The sequence below is a fragment of the Vanellus vanellus genome, assembly GCF_965231255.1.
Source record: "Vanellus vanellus genome assembly, chromosome: 6".
NCBI lineage: Eukaryota > Metazoa > Chordata > Aves > Charadriiformes > Charadriidae > Vanellus > Vanellus vanellus.
The window spans coordinates 28,835,578-28,855,150 of NC_138911.1; the positions used below are offsets into that span (position 1 = coordinate 28,835,578).

The 19,573-nt window shown below is 41.3% G+C and overlaps 1 protein-coding gene across 1 annotated transcript in view; it reads right to left on the reverse strand.

Annotated features, from left to right (window-relative positions):
- Positions 1 to 17,920, reverse strand: part of LOC309673711 (transmembrane protein 263-like) — a 207,455-nt gene extending 189,535 nt beyond the window's left edge. Inside the window, exons 1-2 of the mRNA XM_082485566.1 lie at positions 17,820 to 17,920; positions 2,365 to 2,458 (exon numbers count right to left, since the gene is read on the reverse strand). Coding sequence (XP_082341692.1) covers positions 2,365 to 2,458; positions 17,820 to 17,825 — 100 coding nt within the window. The 5' untranslated portion in view covers positions 17,826 to 17,920. The remainder of the gene's footprint in view (positions 1 to 2,364; positions 2,459 to 17,819) is intronic.
- Positions 17,921 to 19,573: the final 1,653 nt, after the last annotated feature.

The following is a 19,573-nucleotide window of genomic DNA, read 5'->3' on the forward strand; positions in this document are numbered from 1 at the left end:
CTTTAAGATTGTCCCTGTATGGCAGAAGGCCATACTGCAACGCTGCTCAGGAACAGGACAGTCGCTGGAGGGTAACCTTTGATTTCACCGTGCTTCCAGTTCCCCCCCTTCCAGGAGGGGAGTAAATGCACAGCACAAGCTTAGAAAATGAAGTCACCATGACGCAATCTGGTGAAATAACGGATTGTGCCAGAAGGACAGAGGCTCTGGAGAACTTTCCATCCCTTACGTGCTCATTACCAGATGGCAAGCAGACCAATCCATAGATCCCAGGAAACAGGAGTGCAGCAGTCACGACAACATGGTTTATTTATTTATTGCAAAGCATTTGGTTTAACTAGGAACGAGCTCTTAGAAGAAACCAGAAATCAGCAGAAGACCAACAACAAAAAGGTAGTACTGAAGGGCATTTAACAGTAAAAGAACTTGAGTGATCTATTTCTGTCATGAGATATTTGTAATCGCTCCTCCAACTACATGATCCTTACAGTAACTTCAGTTGATCTACGTTGGTGGACAGCAGCTCCTAAGGAAGACCCCTGTTACTCAGCTCCCCTAATACACAGGGCCAGCTCTAAGTTCAGCATAATCCTGATGGCTCTCTTTCAGGAGCAATTTTTCCACCTCTTCTCCCAAGCAGTCTCTAGTTTCAGTTGTGCTCTCAATACCCCTCCTATTTTGCTACACTTAGCATCATTGTAAATTTAAAAAGTACACACTGAGCTCAGACTTTAAAAGAACTCACAGCATCTACTGTACCACTGCTTAAGGAAATCAGCTCAACCGTTAGTTCTTTTTCCTTACCCTGGCAAAGGGAGCGTATCCAGAGCACATACTTCTCCCAGACCACCCAACAAGTCACAAGTGGAGTATTAATACTGACATATTTCATCATCATTCGATTGCAGGCAGAAGCAAATATTTTCAATTACAAAAACTTGGTTTGCAAAAATACTTAGCCACATTAAAAAACCCCACCTGTTTGATTACACAATTCAAAGCAATAGTCCAAAAATCTAAGACTACTCCTGATAAACTGATCAGAGACAAGATTATCATCTCCTGTGTTTTACATTTCAGGATATGGTCTCTAGGCTCATGTAATCATCAGCTCAGGCTAGTGACCAGAATTCTTACTTCAACAATGTGTTGTCATTACATGCTGACTTGGCATTACTTACAAAGAAGGAGGGGGAGAGGGGGGCATATCAAGATTATATCCTCTGTGCGTATATAGATAGCAATTACAACACCTTCCACATTTATTTCCTTCTGGCTTTATAGGCGTTGCAAAAAGAAGCCTGTCTTTCACTTACCTCCATATACTGTAATTGCCAACGTAGAGTATATGAATGGCAGAACAAGAAATTACAACTTAATGAGAAAACTATGCTCAACAGGAAGTGACAGAGCAGCAAATTTCTAAAACCACCTACTTGGTTCATATTCCCTTTAAGAACGGCTGTCAGTATAAATGCTGTATCAGCATCTTATTCTCTTAGAGGAAAAATATAAAACACATTCATGTTTCCTAGAGACGTGTCATGGTATTTTAACAGTAAGTTGCTAATAAGAATCTCGGCGCTCTGTGGGTTGTTTAAGCCATCCGCAATGATTATGAGTGATTGTGTTTTAAAAGTCACTGAAATGGAGACAAAGCTCAAAACGTATCATCACTTGCGGCAATGTTAGCAGCTTCTATTCAAAAGCAAGCAATACCTATTTTCTTGCATATATACAATGTCTGCAACATTTACACAGTGGGGAAAAAATCCATTCCCTGAATAAATCCAGAGCATGTCATTACAAACAAGGTTTTTAATTAAAATTGGCATTTTTGAGCCTCCTACTGACTGACAGTGTCTCACTGCCTCCTCCTCAGATGGCTAAACTGGCTTCCAAGAGAGATAGCGGAAAGAAACAAAATCACTAGAATACCTAACTTTGACAAGTCTCTGCTGGGGACAATTTCAATAGCAGGATGCTGCAGAGAGAGGTAAGGGAAGAATAGATGACTATTTAGGAAGTCTTTCCTAATGAAGGCTCAAAGCATCACAAACAAGACAGTAGAGGAGGCATTTCATTTCTAAGCCTACAGACAGGATCATCAAGCAGGACAATTTTAATCAGAAACCATATTGTTAAAGAGAATGCAGAACAATGTCTGCACCTCAGTGGGTGCAGCTTTCTTTGCATGCAAAAGGTTAGACCTCTGGCTTGGAGGTTAGTTCAGCTGTCAGCATTAACAAAACTTTATCCCTCTCAGAAAATAGGCAGAGGAAGGCTCTTGAGTCATATAGATAGATAAATAAATAAGACTTCCTTGGCCAGAACATTTTCCCTGATTTAATGCTAGTACTGTACCTTCGGGAGGCTCTTCCCGCAGATGAGGAGGCAGTTCTTCTTCACTTGTTGTCTCAGTTTCATCTTCCACCATCTGTGTTTCTAAGCTAGGTCCCTGCAGAACAGAACAGCATGAGAAGGTAAATTGCAGAAAGTTCAGAAAGGAACCACAGAAATTACTACAGGATCAGACATTATGCCAGACAGTAAGGACACAAGGAGCTGATGAAAAAGCAAGCTGCTAGGAGATGCAGTCAAATTAGTTACAGGATGGGGGGGGGGGGAACAGGACTCTTCAAGCTAGCAAGCAAAGTTACAAGGGTCTGAGTAGACTAAAAACTAGGAGCTGAACGGTGAAGCACTATTTCTAAATTGCTATTTCTAACACACACAATGCAATAATAAATTCAAATCCCCATTTAGCAAGGGTAGCAGCAGATTCACCATCACTTGGTATTTTCAGGAAAAAAAAAAAAAATCCAGTCTTTGGTTTGTCTTACCAAGACTAGATTCTGAAATGTTTGTGGCCTGTTCAATAACCAAGGAGATTGATATGGGTTATACTAATGGTCTCACACTTCATTTTTCAAATGAAGACAAAGCAAACTGGTTTACAACCTTCTAACCCATCCAGGTCCACTGACCATCTAGTTTTCCCCTACATATACACACATCTGTGCCTGCATGTGTAACACGCTAAACCAACCACTCCTGAAAAACTACCACATTGCCCTCCAAAGTTTTGCATTTTCATCTTCCAGCCTTCAGGAGGTTGGAAAGAGCCTGCAACGTTGCTGCTGGAAGGATGTGAGCCGAGTTACCGGACTTGTAGACTTACAGAGCATTCATTTTGTATTTAAGGCTGCTGAACTCACTTCTGCCCACAGAGTGTTTTCACGACTTGTGGATCTATAAAAATGTAGTGGCTTTTTCAGTTTCAAACTGTCAAAGAAAAAAAAAATACACTCTTTGCCGCCCCCCCCCCTTTTCTTTAAAAAAAAAAAAAAAAAGTAACAGCAGGGTAAACATTAGGCATAGCTATAGAGATCCTTAAAAAAAAAAAAAACCCAAAAAAAACCCATGAAACTAACCAATTTTCCAATTTGCTTCTTTTGGAATGCTAGTACAGTCAAGAGCGAAATCAGAAACTTAGCAGTCATTAGGAAATGAGGCTTTTGTGCACTTTGAAAACATGAATGGATTTGTAGTCTGAATTATCTGAAAATGTGTATTAACATATGCAGCTGGAAGGTTACAGAAGCCAGCTTAAACAAACATCGGTACATCAACAGCCTGCAAGATCTTATTATCTGAACTCAGGGGAAAAAAAAAAAAAGACTCATAGCATTAAAGCTGCAGTATTTATTTTCATACTTTCCAAACCCTGTGACTGCAAGTTTACCCCCAACAGCATTGCATACTTTCTCTGTTTCCTCATTTTGCACATTATAAAGACTAACACACTTTTTAAGCTCCTTTCTTTGCACAGGGAGCTTACATTTTCATTCATTCCCCATTTTTTCAACAACATGGACACAAAACCAAGAAGTACCACCACATTGTTTTCAAGAGTCTGATAGCAGGGAAAAACAGACCACCCAGGTGAAGTGTACAAGTCTATATGTTAGTGCCACTGTCGTAACCTTGATTTCTGCCATCTATGACTATGCAAGCTTTATCTAAGCTATTTACCTACTTCTCATTTAAAAACACCTGGTATCAATATTGCCCAGCTTTGGTCAATGAACAGTTCAAACTTTAAGTCATGCCTTGCAGTAGCTACTGCGGAAAGGAAAAAAAAATATTTTTACCACAGGGTACAGAAGAGAGTAGTAAGTTTACTGACTTAGGGCAATTAAAAAATCAAACCCAGAAGCCAGTTATCAACACTGAGGTCTGACCACCTCCTCACTTCACCTAAGTAATGTGATCTAGATTTTAAGAATGTGTAAACAATTCTTGGTAGGAGCAACAAATTGAATACAGAGTATGTATTTGAATAAGTTTCTACATCAACCACAGGCAATATATTTATATATATGTCTTTCCTACCCATTAATGCTACACAGAAAGGAGAAGACAGGGCTACATTAGTATACCAAATCAGAACATTTATTTACATATAACAGATGTAGGACATGTTGGTGGCTGGTCACAAGTGGTGTTCCACAGGTCTCAGTGTTGGGGCCACTCCTGTTTAACATCTTTATCAATGATGTTGGCAAGAAGATTGAGAGCACCCTCAGTAAGTTTGCAGACAACGCCACATTACGTGGGAGTCTTGATCTGCTTGAGGGTAGGAGGGCTCTTTAGAGGGACCTGGACAGGCTGGATTGATGGGCTGAGGCCAACAGTACGAGCTTCAACAAGGCCAAGTGCCAGGTCCTGCACTTGGGCCACAACAACCCCATGCAGTGCTACAGGCTGGGGGAAGAGTGGCTGGAAAGCTGCCCGGTGGAAAAGGACCTGGGGGTGTTGACTGACAGCCAGCTGAACATGAGCCAGCAGTGTGTCCAGTGGCATCCTGGCTTGCATGAGGAATAGTGTAGCCAGCAGGGCTAGAGAAGTGATTCTCCCACCGTACTCAGCACTGATGAGGCCGCACCTTGAATATTGTGTTAAATTTTGGGCGCCACAGTACAAGAAGGACATTGAGGTGTTGGAGAGGGTCCAGAGAAGGGCAACAAAGCTGGTGAAGGGTCTTGAGAATAAGTCTTATGAGGAGCGGCTGAGGGACTTGGGGTTGTTTAGTCTGAAGAAACCTTTTCTTCAGGCTGAGGGGAGACCTTATTGCTCTCTACCTGAAAGAAGGTTGTAGAGAGGGGGGCATTGGTCTCTTCTCACAAGTTACAACTGATAGGACAAGAGGAAATGGCATCAAGTTGCACCAGGGGAGGTTTAGGTTAGACATTAGGAAAAACTACCCTGAAATGGTTATCAAAGACTGGAAGAGGCTGCCCAGGGAAGTGGTTGAATCACCACCCTTGGATGTATTTAAAAGCCATCTAGATATGGTGCTCAGGGACATGGTTTAGAAGTGGGCCTCGTAGAGTAAGGTAACAGTTGGACTTGATGATCTTAAAGGTCTTTTCCAGTCATAATGATTCTATGATTCGGTGACACAAGGTACCGATATTTGCCTTGCAACAATTCTGAACCACAACTATCAGAACTCCTAAACTAGAAGTGGTCTCAAATCCAAATCCTTTGCCTGTACTTCTTAGTTTGCAAAACCAAAATTATTTTAATTAAAAAAAAAAAAAAAAAAGGTAACAGAACCCTCTGCACAAGGCAAAGTTTAAGTCCTTACTAACTATATGCTGCCTAAGGAGACAATCCAACTTCCAGAGACTAAGGAAAAGCCAGTAAGAAAAACATCTTTCCTCCTTCAAAATAGTCAGTAGTCTCACTTTGCTACCATGAGACAAACTGCTCAGTGGCTTCTCCCAACAGCAATCCATGATAGCGATGCTCCTTTGGGTTACAGTTGTTGTCATCTACATAAATACAAAGAGGATGCAAAATGCTATCAGGAGTGGTGGCATTATGGTTTTTTTTCCTTACACATGAACTACTACTCAGTGTTCACTACCAATACAACTCTCCAGTATGGTGGGTATCATTAACAATGCTTACCTGGAAATAAAAGTTTAACTTGGTTGAAGGTCAGCCTTAGACCCAGGCTAGTATTAGCAAATCCAGATGTGAGGAAAACAAGAGACTACTACAGACCACTATGAAGTCCATGGCTGACATGCTGTTTAACGTCACCTACTTCCCTCCAATTCAAAAATTTAACACTTGCTACTAGAATCCCACAGAAGAAAAATGCACAATCCAAGACTATACTTTTACAGACCATTCTTAATATCTAACAGAAATTGCCAGAATTTTTGAACATTTTTTTCACTACTCAAAAAATATAACACAGCATACTTTAAACTGCATTTGATATGCACTTACTGTATTTTTTCAGACTCTTCCCCAAAACACCACTGAAAAAACATGATTTAATTGTTTTTAATTTCAAAATTTTATGTTAAAAATTGAAAACACAGTCTAGACACGGCATGTCAAGTAATCACAAACTTCTTTTTGTTTTGCAAGAAACCTTGCAATCTTGAAATTTCCTAGTTCCGAAATGAAGTTAGAAATGTTTTCTATAGAATAACCCAAGTTTTTATCTCATTATTACCTTATCACTATATATAATCACCTATAATACAGGGAGCTTCTAGGAGAAGTAGTTTTGTAAACATCCATGTTTATCAAACTTCAGCATATCAGCTTAATCATTGAGACCAGTGAATAAGTGTGGACAGTGTTGGTACTGAATTTCACTAAGTAATTAAAATGTAAAACAGATAATAGCAGATGAGATCCCAGGTTCTCGTATCCATAACTAGAAGGATATACTTAAGTCTAACACTGATGGGTGTTATTAACAAGATTATAGAGTCTCTTTACAATGGCTTTGTATTTTATAACTAAAAAAGCAATGGACGTGCTAATATATCTGTGGAGTTCAATTCACCAGGTCTGCTGCAAGCTTGGTAATCAATACTTAAGATATCTGCAGTTCTGGCAGCACAGTAATCTACAGCAATCAAAAAATCCAGGAAATTGTCTTCTCAGAAGACTTATAACTAAGTTGTTTTCCTCAACTTTTTTTTTTATATATACTATTATTTCAAGAATGAGACATCAGTTACTTTTTTTTTTTTTTTCCATTCTTAAGGATCCTTGACAGACAAATAGGGGAATGGGATGCACACAACTGTGTAAGTTACTGGCTGGCAGATAAGCAGCCATGCAGTGTCCAGCAATTCTATAATCGTCCTCGTGAGCTGCAGCCATGGCCGAAGTAATGCACACAGATGTTGCCTTTGCTTTTATGCTCCCTCTAGGAGCACCTCGGATGCAGGAAGATATATCAGCAGTTCAGAAACATCAGTAGATTATTAACCATACAATATTATTTCAGTTATTTAGGGTTTGTATAGCCTTTTTAATTGATAATGTGGTTCCATTCCTCACTAGAGCCATTGCAGAAGCACAGATCTAAACAGGTATTATTAGAGGAATAGTTCGATTATGCCACAGAGCTAGGAACATGTAACTAAGAAAAACCTCTTGGTTCTCCAGATAGGGTCCCTGCTCTCACAAGCAAGCACATCATACAATTCCTTTCAGTAACTGATGAGTTTCTGACAATAAGCACTATTAAAATTTGGTGGCATTTTTTATATGTCGCACTTTAAAACGAGAACTAAGCTGACCAGAAAAGAGTCAGCTTAAGTAGAGGCAATACCCAGCCTTCCAAACTGAAGTTATAAACGTGTCAATTCCAAGGTAGCTCACTCTGTGTCTACGAACAGTTCCAATGAACTACAAGGAAGCTGAAAAGCTTTGTATAAACACAGCGAATTATAAAGATCAAGAGGAAAAACCCACAAGGATTCTCAAAGAAACTCCCTGGGGAACATATTATCCTATGTTCTGATCACACTGTATGACTGTTGACCTTACAGCACAGTTTAACTCAAATATCACGGGCTGCTGTGACCCACTAAATTAGTGTTTGTTTGCTGTCTTATACTGTGTTTCATAGAAGACTATGTATTTATGGCTAGAGAAGACTGCCAGTACTGAACTAAACAAGTGTGACAAATCTCCTACAAGCATTTCAGACTACACCTCATGCTTTTCCATGGGGTACAATACTTTAGAGAATAATTCTGACCAGAACTTCAGTGATATGCTCATATTTTCAGTATATTTAAAGACTGTACATTTTACAAGTGCTGTGATAAATCCATGCACGACAGAAAGAACGTTCCTATCTAGTGAGGGTCAGTATTTTCCACGAGGTACTGAGTTATGTTTATGACACTGAAACTAAGAGCTGCATTTATCACCACATTTGTATTAACAAATGACTTCAGCATGCTGAACCATAAAAACAGCCTATACTATCTCGCTCTTAGCAGACTATCAAGTACTCAAAAATGCCACCTAGTTCAGGAGCAATCCCAACACCAGGCAACCGTTATCGGCTCATTTTGCACGTAAATCAACAGCGATATGAGACTGTCACTGCAAATGCCCCAACAGGTAAGTCAACACTGAAAATGGCTAAACTTTCTAAAAAGTCCCTACAGACCATCTTGAAACAACCAAAAAACACCTACCCTGCACCAACACCACTGCTTTTAGGCCTTTTAGACTCTACTTTTGTACTTGGAATTACATTAATTACAGTACATAACCTTAAACCAAAGTAGAGTCTGTCAATTGACTGTTCACTGAGCCAGGATTAGGCTAATGAATAGCAAAAACCAAAACCTTAAAACAAAGGCCAGCAAGGGCGATGGGGGGGAGAATCAAAGATAAAAAAAGAATCCATCTTGTGAAAAAAAAAAATCTTACTAAAACTGAATGAGTTTGGGGCAAATAACTTCAAGTTTCTTTCAGTTTATGACTACTAATAGAAAGACACTTTACTGCTGTTCCCAACCAAGAAGCGCACATCTTACAATTCTGTTCCTTCTTGCGATCCCCTGGAAACACAGTATTCTTACTGGAAAAAAAAAAAAAAGAAAAAGAAAAAAAAAATCCCCCACATAAGCAAAACCGAAAGAAAACCCATAACATGAATACTCTTCTCCAATATACTAAATTTTATTAGTAATCATCTCCCCCTTGCAGAACACAAGCTGGAGGAATGTAAAGCCCACAGCAGCAGTTTAGTGTCTCAGTTCTGCGACTACCCTCTGGAAATTATTCTAAAATCTGCAGCTTTAGTTAGTACTTTCCCTACGCTTTTTCAAGTGAAAATTGTATTTATTTCCTGACCTAGATCTTCATATTTCCACTCTTGTTCCTGAACACTTTACTCCAGTTCTTTCCTTTCTGACATTCATCTTCACATTTATTTCCATTCTGGACTTAAGCCTAGAATCTCACTTTTTTTCACTGTTCAAAACTGCCTCATTCCTCATAAAGCCTCTCCTTAAGAGCCCACAAGGTCAGACCTACTTCATTCTATGCAAATCTTCAACTGCCAGATGAAATCACATGTCCTCTTGTCTTTCCTAACACTGACTTTCAGACATAGTATTCTATGTAGGCACAATCCCAATAAAGCAACTTAGCAGAGGAAAATTAGTGGCAGCACAGGTTTTGCTCCTTCACGTCTGTCATTTCACTCATAAGCTTTCCCAGCACAGATCCAACACTTCTTTTATCTAGCATCAAATATATCTCAAGTGATAACTACAAAGGATAGATGCACCCCTAAAGAATTATAAGACTCAGTGGGTCTGCGGGAAGAAACAAGTGAAGTAATCCCCAAGTACAGGCCAGTTTGTTATGTGCTTTGGGAAACTACAATGGTATTTTTTTAAGTACCTTAGTGAAAGCATTGACTGTTTTTGCGTTATGATTAAAGAATGCTTATTGCATGGCCATAAAACTAAAAACCAGACAGTTTTCTGGACATTTGCATACTTTGCCCCTCCTTAAAACCACAAAAACTGCAGCTCTTCTCTTCCCAGGTTCACCTCCTCCAAACGGGTGAGAGATGATACATACTATGACTGGGCTGAATGTGTACAGATGCCAAAGGGCTTGTCAGATCCAGTAATAATGAAGCTGACCTTCATCAGGCCTTCCTACAATGACATCATTAATCACAGTGTTAATCTGGGATCTCTCCTCTATCCAATCACTGTTATGAAGTTCCTCAGAACTTCTTTGATATTTCATGTTTAATCAAATGAAATTATTCCATCTTCCATATTTGAAAGTGGCTTGTGGCTTAGAACGTCCTTTCTGCTTCTACACAATTACATAAAGCCTCGATTCCTACAGAAAGCAAGGGGTTTGTTAGGTTGGGTTGGGTTTTTTTGTTGTTTGTTTTTTTTTTTTTAAAAAAAAAGACAATTTTAAACAAGCAGACACTGGGTAGGTAGTTCAACATGATGACTCTCTTTTTTAAGAGTTGAGGGTCTACAGGTACTTAACTTCAGCTGAAGTACATAGCTACCCAACCACCTCCTTATAAGCTACTGCTCAGATAACCGTGCTCAGACAGGGGAAACAAGTTTAAAACTATCACTGTACCTTTGTTAGGCAGGTATCTGTTGCAGCTTCAACTTTTACTTCAGCAATGAATTTTCAGCCTATTGGGGAATTAAGCCTTTCATTTAAAATTTTCTAAACATAATAGGAATGTTCCACTGAATCTGCCATCGCTATTGATTCCACAACCACACCTTAGGGGTTTCTGAAGTTGGCTGGATTTTTCCTACAGAGGGAAAATAATTGATCTGCAACCATAAACGTTTTTTTTTGCCCTCCTGTAGGTTTAAGAAAGCTTCTTGATGGATGCTTTGCTTATAATTTTACAAAAACAAAGGTCGCTCATTATGAGAGCTTCTGTGCCAGGTTTCAGCCAAAGGGGAATTTGAGTTGCAGTTATAAATCCCCGAGAACACTAAAGGAAAGTACAGAAATAGAAACGCTGAGGATGACAGTACTGTAAAATTATAGCACATTGTTCAAAGTGCGCTGTAAGAAAGAACTAGAAAAGTTGCTTAGATTACTTGCTCTTCTCTGCATTTGGACAAACACATTAGGGAAGCTATGATTTTAACAACAATTTTGTCTTGACAACAGGACTGGAGGAGATGGGCAATGAGACAAAGTATTAATGTTGCAAATTCCAAATCAAGATTGAGTTCTATTGTTCCCAGCAGAAGAGTCAAATCCTATTTCTACAGCAATAAAACAACTTTGTACTGTGAGTAATCCTAATTAGGGTTTACTGGCATAAATAACTTTTCAACAGCACTAATGACACCACAATATATTCTCTGTTCAGCAAAGCAGTAAACAGCCTGCTTTACACTTTTTACATTTATACTTTATATAGGGCAGATAACGCCATTTATACAGCAAAAATCCCATACAGTCTGCTCAGCGGTAGTTCAGACAGTTCTGGATTTTGAACTAATTATTGTGTTGAATTTTTTCTTGATCTACCATTTGTTTTCCATCTGAATTTTACCTACTAAATCAACATTAGCACAGAAAGAAAGAGTGCTTTTCAAAAAAAACCAAAACAAACAAACCACACTTCATTTGATCATGTATTGACCTGGCCCAACGAGAACACTCCTCAGTCTGGGCAGGTTAATTGGCGTAATTATCAAAAGGATACCATTCAGCAGTGCAAAGGCTGAAAAGTTACCCTGGCAGAGGCTGCGTAATTTGCTGTCAATTCTAGTTTGAACTACTGCCTCCACAAGGAAGGGTATGCCTTGTCCAGAACACTGTTCACATTCAAAAACTGACTGTGCTGAATTGCATTTGTTTGGAAAAAAAGGAAGTTACATGAAGGCAAAGTGTCATTGCACAGCATAACTCAAACACTAGCAAGCGTTACAGTTGGGGGCAGGCTAATACATAGAAAAAACAGTCATTACGGAAACCCCTAACAGACTGTGAAACAGAACATAGTGTGACACGGAATGATGCAGGACCAGAGATTGACCCTGTGTCACAGCAAACTAATCTGAAAGCAATTAAATAATTATCAATAACAATATCTCAAAAATATCAATTAACTCACATTGGTAACTGACCGTTCACCGATTTAGGTAATTTCAGTGGGAAGAAGCCTCCCTACATCCTGTCAGTTATTCACTGTCAACAAAGACATCAGGGGAAAAAAAAAATTTGCTCAGACAGTTGAGTTGCGGAACCAAAAGCAAGAAATAATAACACTTAATGACCTGCAGTTTTATTGCACTTTCTACATAACTAGAATTAGCAACGGTAGTATATTTTGTCCAGCCTGCTCCTTGACAGGTGGATTTAATGACTAATGCCAGTTTTACTCAGACTAAAGAAATGAGGTAATGCACACTGCAGAAAGAATATTTTTCCATTTTCCTAATGAGATGTGGAAGTACCACTCTAGAAGGCTGCAGACAGCATGAGAAATCTGTCTGAAATAAAAATGGTAAGTCCTTTGCTTAAAAATATAGGCCTACATGACAGAGGTCATTAAGATTTTCTTAATCATGCTAGAGACTTTAAAAAAAAATAGTACCCTTTCCATTGTTCTCAGTAGGGTCACAATTTAAAACAAGCAAACAAAAAAAAACACTACCAAAACCAACACTCATGAAAGGATGCATTAAGCAGTATTCTATAACAAGTGGTTTCATATTGCCAACTTGAATTACCTGACTTCCATGCATTTATTTCCTTACAAGAGCACAACTACTGTTTTAGCTTTAATGAGTTGAAATTTAATTTTTTCAAGGGCTCTTACAGCTAGAACATAGTAATTTCTACAATAAAACTTGAATTCAAACTACATAAGCATGCATCTTGAAAAATGAGCACTTCCCCCCAAAAGAGAGTCACAAGAGGCATCACTGGAACAGTTTGAACATCTTGTCAAAAATCTTAATTTCATTTTCTAAAATTAGACCAAAAAAAAGCCACAAATCCATTTGAAGTTAAAAAGTTGTTCCAAAAGAACCAACAGTCATTCTAAATGCTAGAAATTGAGGTTAAAAATAAAATATTTTATTCGCTCCAGAACTTGTTTCTGTTTCCTTATTTCATTAGGAATATAAAAATGCATTTTCTGCAAAACATCAAATGTTTCCAAATTAGCTGGGAGATTGTAACGTGATGTATTTATATCACAAATTTTAAATTGATTTTGTTGATGGCTAGGTAAAGTCTATTTCCTTCCTCACAAATGAGTTCTAACAGATCAGAGCTCTTTTAGATCAGTGTTGCTTGTTGCTTTATGCATTTATTATTGTAGTGTTTTAAAGGCACAACACTTCAGATAAAATATTTACTTACTCTGCAGAACACTGCATCTTCTGGTACAACCAAGCTCTCCAGTTTCACACCTAGCCTGCATGCCTTCAACTTGACAGCCAGAAGCGCTGCCGGCAGTAATGCCCCTTTTATTTCAGGCTTCACAGAGATCTCATTTTCTCTCAAAAGTACTGTGAGAAGTGTAAGATCACAACTTGCCACATACAAGATTCCAACCAGAGTCACTTCACTCAGCAACTAAACAGCCATCGGATAAATAAAACACTCGATCATTATGAATGCAAGCAACACAACTGAAAAGTAAAAATTCATTCTGGCAGCAATGGCTTTTGGCAACAGCTGCTTTCCACGTTTGAGGATCGGCAAGGTGCACAGACTCTTCCTCCAAAATTATTTCTTAGACTGAAAGGAAGCCCAAGATTTGCGCTAGACCTTAGGCAGCTCTACGGAAGTGTTAAGATTCTAAGATTTTCTAACACAAGCACAAGCCACTTTTGTGACTTCCAGTTAGTTCAACCAGCAACAACATTTCTTTTGAAGAAACAGCTTAAAAGCTCTACTACTGCCCTCACCCATGTAAGCACCTACCTCACCCAGAACTTTGAAAGCATGTAACCTCTGCCTGCCTCTCTCAAATTCCCCTGAAACACTGGGAAAGGAAAAACACCAGAAATTTTGTATGGTTGTTCACCGATAAAGAAAACTGGATGTGACCAACCATAGGCAAATATTAAAGTCAGAATTGTCCAAAAAATATACAGTTCACGTACCCTTTTACTCTATCACTTACATTCACCCTCCTCCTGCTTCCTATAACAAATTTAGGAACACATGCAAGGAAAGAAAAAAAATATATATATATATATACACTCCATAGAAAGCAACACCTTTTGTCCCTTCTCCTTTTTATAAGCTGTTTATTTCCCAAATACTTTTCATTTCAACTGCCAAGAGCCCTGCTAAACAGGATCAGAGACACGTTAAAAAAAAAAAAAGTTACATATACATCAAGTTTTGACAGGACAATCCATGACATCCTTCAGGAACAGAGCCATCTGTAAATACAAGCAAGAGAAATATTTACTCAGGCTCTCTGTAATTTCGGTGCTTCACCTTCAAAATACCTCGCCTTTATCTAATTTCTAGGATTCATCTGCCAACAGGAAGTATCACAGACAGTCAGAAAAACAGAACAACTACAGGCACAGTTGTTCACATTCGTTGTTTTAAATATAGCTATAAGTTTCTCAAAGGAGAACGTCACATTTATGACACCTGTCTTATCCCAAAGTACATAATTTAAATGTGAGCACATGCCAAAGCATCACAAGCTCTCATTCTACTTTGGAGAATCACTTCAATTCAATAAAAAGGGAAGCAGGTACTTAACTGAAATCACATCATGAGCTTGCTTCTCCAAACACAAACTTCACTACGACCTGACACTCTCAACGCCTTTCATTCCTCCGAGTTTGGACTTAAGTTAGAGCAGTGACAGGAGCAGTGTTAGATGCAGCCACTGCAGCAGCAACCGTACCAGGTATCCATCAGGGATTATCCCAATGCCCCAATTCATCCACTGGTTGAAGATTAGGCATGAAGAGGTTCTGTTAGCAAAGACACAAGCACGTTCTCCAGTGCTGCCTGAGACCTAAGAAATACAGTTCTTAGCCACAACAGAAGAACACTGGAAACATACTGTATTGTGGGACAGTAAGTGATGGCAGACAGTGTGATGGACAGGTGGGGATTTGGTCATCTCCCCACAACTCTCCACTTCCCTAATGAATGAAACTGCTCTCCCGCCCCCGACAGACCAGTTTACCCAGGCTCCTAATGCAGCCTGAAAAGGTGTTATTTCCTCACTATCAAGATGATCTGCCCTTGAAGGAAAGCAAACGCTCTTGGAGTATTCATCACATATGACTAAAATATTCCTACATACAGGAATGGTCCACTTTCAAGCTGATTGCCTCTCACTCCTATCCCATAGCGCAGGAAATAGGGGCTTCAACCAGTTTTATATTTTTGACAGCCTGAAAGGGCCCAAAGATACCATCTTTCAGCACTGCCATTGGTTGAAAGAGATGGGAACAGAAGCAAAGTACACATAGACACTATCTTGAATCCAATCCAGCTTCAACACCTCAAGCTTTGCCACACTACTTTATTTCACTCTACCTTTTTAATAGGATACTTACATTACTTGATTTACTTAAAAATAAAATACATCAAGCTTCAGTTTCCTCAGCAACAATCAGACATCAGTGATGGATCCAGAAAGGACCACTTCCACAGTAGAACTCCTATGATGTTACCACTTACTGCTCGTCACCTGCTTCTTCCCTCCTGTAAGTAGGCAGACCATCTTTATATGTACTAGCATTAACTTATTTTACTTTGACAGCTCTGCCTTCTCAGCAACCTGCTAACCAGCATCAATGAGCAAGGCTCAAAACCAATACTCCTAAATACACACAAACTCAAATATATTTCCCAAGACATAACAACAATTAGGGGAGAAACAGGCAAGATAACTTTTCAAAAAGCTTGGTTCTGATTTATTCCCCACAATGATCAACAACTTAAACTTCGATTTGTTTTAAAGTCACACTGAGCAGGTCCATAAAAGATCTGGATTCAGATCCACATCCCACACTGCACAGACAGACCACATGTCTCCTTTCCTCCCCCTTTTAAGTGATAACAAAAACCTGTGCACAAACACTTTGATGCATTCCACTTGTTAATTAAAAATGTAATTACCACCCCTCCAGCCTAAGACTTTAAATCGTGCATCTGCAATGATCTTACATAGAGGAAACTGAGACAACTGCTACAGCAAAAGGTGGCACATATGGAAAGAAACACACACTGAAAGAAATTACCCACTCAGAGAGAAAACTGTGAACCCTTTTATACTGAACAGCTCTATACAGTGCTTATACCCAATAAACGATTGGTTAAAAATACAAAAAAAAACACCTCTCCCCAAACATACACATTTTCCTTACAATAAGAACATAACTCCACTCACATCTTGCTGTGTTTTAAGTGAGACCACCTAAAATAGCCACGAGCTTTCCCCGCTCTAGTGGGGCAAAAGAGGAATTCAGTAGAAGTAATGGGCTTAGCAAGAACAATCAGTGGTTTCCTCTGCATGCAATAAAACATAAGCTGAAGGAAATATTTTCTTTTTTGGCCTCAAGCTGGATGTTCTGTTCAGCCAGTACTCTTGAGGGTTTTGTTTTGCAGTATAAGTCAACAACTCACCTAGGGCCATAGCACTGTTTACCAAGAATTGCCTTGTTTACTTTTTTTTTTGTTATCCCACACTATTTGAACCAACAAGCATTCAGAGAGAATGAAAAAAAAATTACTCTTCACTATCAGGTTTTGAAGAAAAGCAAAACAAATAAATATCACTGCACAGAAGGAAACTTTCTTTTTATATATATTTATTTCATGTACCTGGAAACTGCCCCTTCTCTTTCCTCTGTTGAGAGCCCCTTGTGCACAGAGACGATCCTTAAACTGAGTGACCCACATGCGTGCACTGCCCAGAGCCCAAAGCCCACACAAGCTGGGGAACTTCTCACACACACTGACTTGACTCAGAGGCTCGGAGGAAGGCCTGAGCCAAATTTCTCCATCAGGATAGGTATCGACTGTAGCTACATAGAGTTTCTGCCTCAAAGAGCTTACAGACTAGCCGATCAATATATTTTTTTACTGCTAGATGAATTCAGGAGACCAGGAATGCCTGGTGGGCCTCGTGTTTCAGACTGATTAACGAGAGGGGAACCCTTTAAAAAGTCATACACCTGCAAATTAAAACAGATATGACAGAACATAACAGGAGGGGGGAAAAACCCACAACACCACAGCACTGCTGACTCCTGAGCTCCAGAACTGCAGAGTCAACGGAGAGCCAGTACATTGCTACCTTCGCAGCCCGGCCAGCCTCAGCCACCCGCCTCTCCCGGGGCGCCGAAGCTGCCGGCCGGCTCGGCTTCCCCCGTTCCTATCATGACAGTTTTCCACAGCCAACTCGGGATAAAGGCGACGACCTGCCCCAGGCTCCCGGAGGAGCCCTGGGAGACCAAAAGCCCAAAACCCCACATCAGCCGGGGGAGCGAAGCCACCCGCAAGGCGATGGACACTGGCAGCGTTAGGTTGATGGTTGGACTCGATGGTCCGACAGGTCCCTTCCAACCCAGACGATTCCGTGGTTCGATGTCGGTGAGGGCAGGCGCCCGGGGACGGCCTCTGCACCCACACAAGCCCGGGGGCGGGGGCGGGAGCGGGCGGCCTCCCCCCGGCCCCCACGCCGCCCGCCTCCTCTCACGGCGCCGCAGGAAACGATCCGGGTTCTAATGGAGAAACCTTTCCCGGGAGATGCTCCTAAGAAGCGGCACCGCATCCCCCACGAAGTTAGAAGCTTCTGGAAGTTGTACTTCGTTAAGAGAGCGAGCGGCCACCACCTCCCGAGCCTGTTACACCAGCCGCCCCCACCGCCGCCCCCGGAGCCACCGGGAGCCGCCGCGGCCCACCGACCCCCCCCCGCCGCCGGGAACCCCCCGCCTCGCCCCGCTGACGAGCATCACCTTCATGCCGCGTCTCCCGGAGCACCGCCCGGCAGGGATGGAGGGCGGGCGGCCGTCGCCGTCGGCTGCGTCCCCGTCTCCCCCGGCGCTCGGTCTCCGGCTCCTCCTGCCCGATGTAAACACACACCGGCGGGAGGGGGGAGGGTGGGCCGGGGGGGGGCAGCGCCATGGCAACCCCGGCCGGAAGAGGAAGCGCGGGGGTCAGGGGCCGCCGCCATCTTGGCGGGGGGCGCTGCCGGGGGCGGGCAGCCCGCGTCGCTTTCTGTCTCTCCCCGCTGTGCATCCGAGCGCCGAGGCCTCGTCTTGCCGCGGGAGCTTGCGTGGTGCTTTTCAGTGATGCTCCGAGAGATTCAGTGATGCCCAGAAGTTCCAGCGAAGCCAGGCCTCCGGGCTGCCTTCACCGAGAAACCCCGCCAGCCACGCTGGGGTACAAACGCTTCCTGGCGTTTGATGTTAAAGCGCTTTGCAAATTGAACCATATTCACCACCTCAGGTTTGCGTTGTATAGCTGGTGGGAATGCAGCGAAGGGAGATGAGTTGACCCGGCCATAGGCAAACAAGGAAGCGGCGTTTGGCCAAGACGAGGAGGCCGTTCTCCAGGCTCGGGCCTCGCTCTCTGCTTGCTGTCCTCTGCCCGCCTCTCGCCAGGCGCTGAGTTACCTGGAGAGAGTGGGGCTCCCTCGTGTTATCCTCGGCCAATGTTGCATCTCTCCAGCCCGCAGGATGGGGCTGCACTTGCTGATGCTGTTTCACATCAGGGTGCATTGTTTGGTGGTGAAGATGAAGGAATCTGGAAAGAGTCTTCGGCACGTGAAGTCTTCTTTCTCATGTATTGCTTTAAAAGTATCGTCACGCACAATCGCACCCGTGGATAGAAGGGTGTCAACTGCTAGCAAATGGTTTAATCCAATGAGGAAAGCCAGACAAAGCAAAACAAAAAGAAGAGTGGTTTGAAGTGATGATTCCTGGAATTGGGAGCTAAAACAACATTAAGCAAATGATGAGAGTTCAGTTTTCTCTTGATTTAGTAGTATTCCACAGCTGAATATTGAGTTAACGCATTATGTCAAGTGGCTGAATGCAAAAGAAGAAAGATTGCTTTTGTTCCCTTTTTTCATCCCTTGACTGAGAAACTTTGCAATTTCTTCTCTGAAGAATATGCCCTTGGCAGCCCTGTATGTCTTCCAAACCATTCTTCAGTACAGTGGCCCCTATTTAGTCAACAACCACAAAAGCAAAAATGTGCTAGTTTAAAGGCTAGAAATGCCTTCTCTCAGTGCACAGTGGAGGAAAAGCAGTTAATTGTTTTTGTTTCATACTGTCTTTTCTAATCTGCAGAACCTACTTGGAGAGTAGAGTTATAGTGGTACCCTACAACTAGTTTCCATTTTTCAGTTAAATGATAAATTCTTGAAAGACACCAAACAAAGTAATTCCCTTGTCCCACATGGGCTGACAACTCCAGAGGTCCCTTTCCTTTGCTTCTCGTAACACAGCTGTGCCTTAAATCATTTTCTGGATCACTTGTCAGATGAAGTATCCTGCAACCTTTTCCTGACATAGATTCTCATAGCAGAATTTAAAATTTCTTCTGCACACACGCGCACACATCACTTAAAGCAGGTGAATCTTTTCAGAAGACCAGTAGTGGAAGCCATTGGATTCAGGGAAGGTTTCACAGGCCACACTTAATTTCTACGGACGTGCACGGATATATATATGTGTGCATACATAAACATACCTACTATTTGTGT